The 1,617-nt window shown below is 58.0% G+C and overlaps 1 gene segment (V, D, J or C); it reads left to right on the top strand.

Annotated features, from left to right (window-relative positions):
* Positions 1 to 87: 87 nt before the first annotated feature.
* LOC107182165 lies at positions 88 to 702 on the top strand (the record flags this gene model as incomplete). The annotated part of the segment is given in 1 exon segment: positions 88 to 702. A coding segment is annotated over 1 exon segment (433 nt), but the record flags the coding sequence as incomplete, so codon positions are not given.
* Positions 703 to 1,617: the final 915 nt, after the last annotated feature.

Genomic DNA, 1,617 nt, shown 5'->3' with positions numbered 1-1,617 from the left:
CCCAGGCCACCTGGGCTGAGAGGGGTGAGAGGGCGCCTGGGGCCTGGGAACCCCTGGAGCTCAGGCAGGCAGGGCAGCAGGGGGTGCCTGGGAAGGGGCTCTCACCCTCCTGCCTCCTCTTCCTCCTGCAGCCTCTGTGGCCTCCTATGAGCTGACGCAGCCGCCCTCCGTGTCGGTGAGCCCAGGACAGATGGCCAAGCTCACGTGTGGGGGAAACAACATTGGAAGTAAATATACTCACTGGTATCAGCAGAAGCCCGGCCAGGCCCCCGTGCTGGTCATCTATAGAAATAACAACCGGCCCTCAGGGATCCCAGACCGATACTCAGGCACCAACTCAGGGAACACGGCCACCCTGACCATCAGCGGGGTCCAGGCCCAGGACGAGGCCGACTATTACTGTCAGGTGTGGGACAGCAGTGCTGATGCTCACAGTGACACAGGCGGATGGGGAAGTGGGACAGAAACCTCCCTGTGTCACCCTCTCCTCCAGCCTCGAGGGCTGCAGACCAAGCCCTGAGCACGGCTGCCCGTCTGTGTGGAGCGAGAGCAGGGGCAGCTTCGGGCACCTGTGGACGATCCCACATGGAGCCCTGTCAGCCATGGGTCCTGTCCGGGAGCAGGAGGCCCATGACGAGTGTGGGTGCATCGGGACGGCCCCCGGGAGGGGCCTGGACACCGTGAGCGGGAACGTCTGTAACAGCAGCCACGTCAGCTCCACATGACCCCTCCATGTTCAATAGAAGCACAGTTCACAGGAACCTGGGCTCCCAGACATTTATCACCCGTCAGTGTCATGACGAAAATGGGCCCTTTGAAAATTAAAAAAAAATGTTGCTAGCCTTTGCTGGTGTGGCTCAGTGGCTAGAGCCTGGGCCTACAGATGAGGGGTCCTAGTTTGATTGGGATAAGGGCACATCATGCCTTGGTTGTGGGCTGTATACCCAGTAAGGGGTGTGGAGGAGGCAGCTGATCAATGACTGTCTCTCATCATTGATTGTTGTATCACTCTTTCACTCTGCCTTCCACTATGAAATAATTTTTAAAAAATAATCCCATACAATAAAAGGTCAATATGCAAATAGACCAAAAGGCAAATGGACCAGTAACTGTGACGCATACTGACCACCAGGGGGTAGATACTTAATGCAGGTGGTCCATAGGGGGAGGGCTCTCAGCCAGAAACAGGGCTCATAGCTGGCTCCCCACAGGGAAACATACCCCAAGGACTCTAGGACCATGAGAGGGTACAGGCCGGGCTGAGGAATCCCCTGAGTGCACGATTTGCCTGCAGTGGGCCTCTAGTAACAAATGAATAAATGCTGCTGACAGAACCATTCTCAGTGGAAGGTCATTTCCATGAACCTCCCGAGGCAGGACGCTGTGCTGTGCGCAGGGATCTGGAGGGCAGGCTGACAATCAGGAATGTCCATGGACGGGGGGACCTGCTGTTCCCCACAAAGGGCCATGTGGGCCTCAGTCCCCAGCTCAGACCCTTCCATGGAGGTCAGGTCGCCCAGGACGGAACTAACAGGTTCCCTCCCACGAGGTCAGGAGCCCACAGCTCAGGGGTGAGGACTGGGCAGCAGGAGTGGCCAGCAGGGGCCTGGGGGGGCC

Source organism: Myotis davidii, unplaced genomic scaffold (assembly GCF_000327345.1).
Source record: "Myotis davidii unplaced genomic scaffold, ASM32734v1 scaffold4055, whole genome shotgun sequence".
Lineage (NCBI taxonomy): Eukaryota > Metazoa > Chordata > Mammalia > Chiroptera > Vespertilionidae > Myotis > Myotis davidii.
Note: the sequence above shows the minus strand (reverse complement) of the source record. Positions and strands in the feature narration are given on the sequence as shown.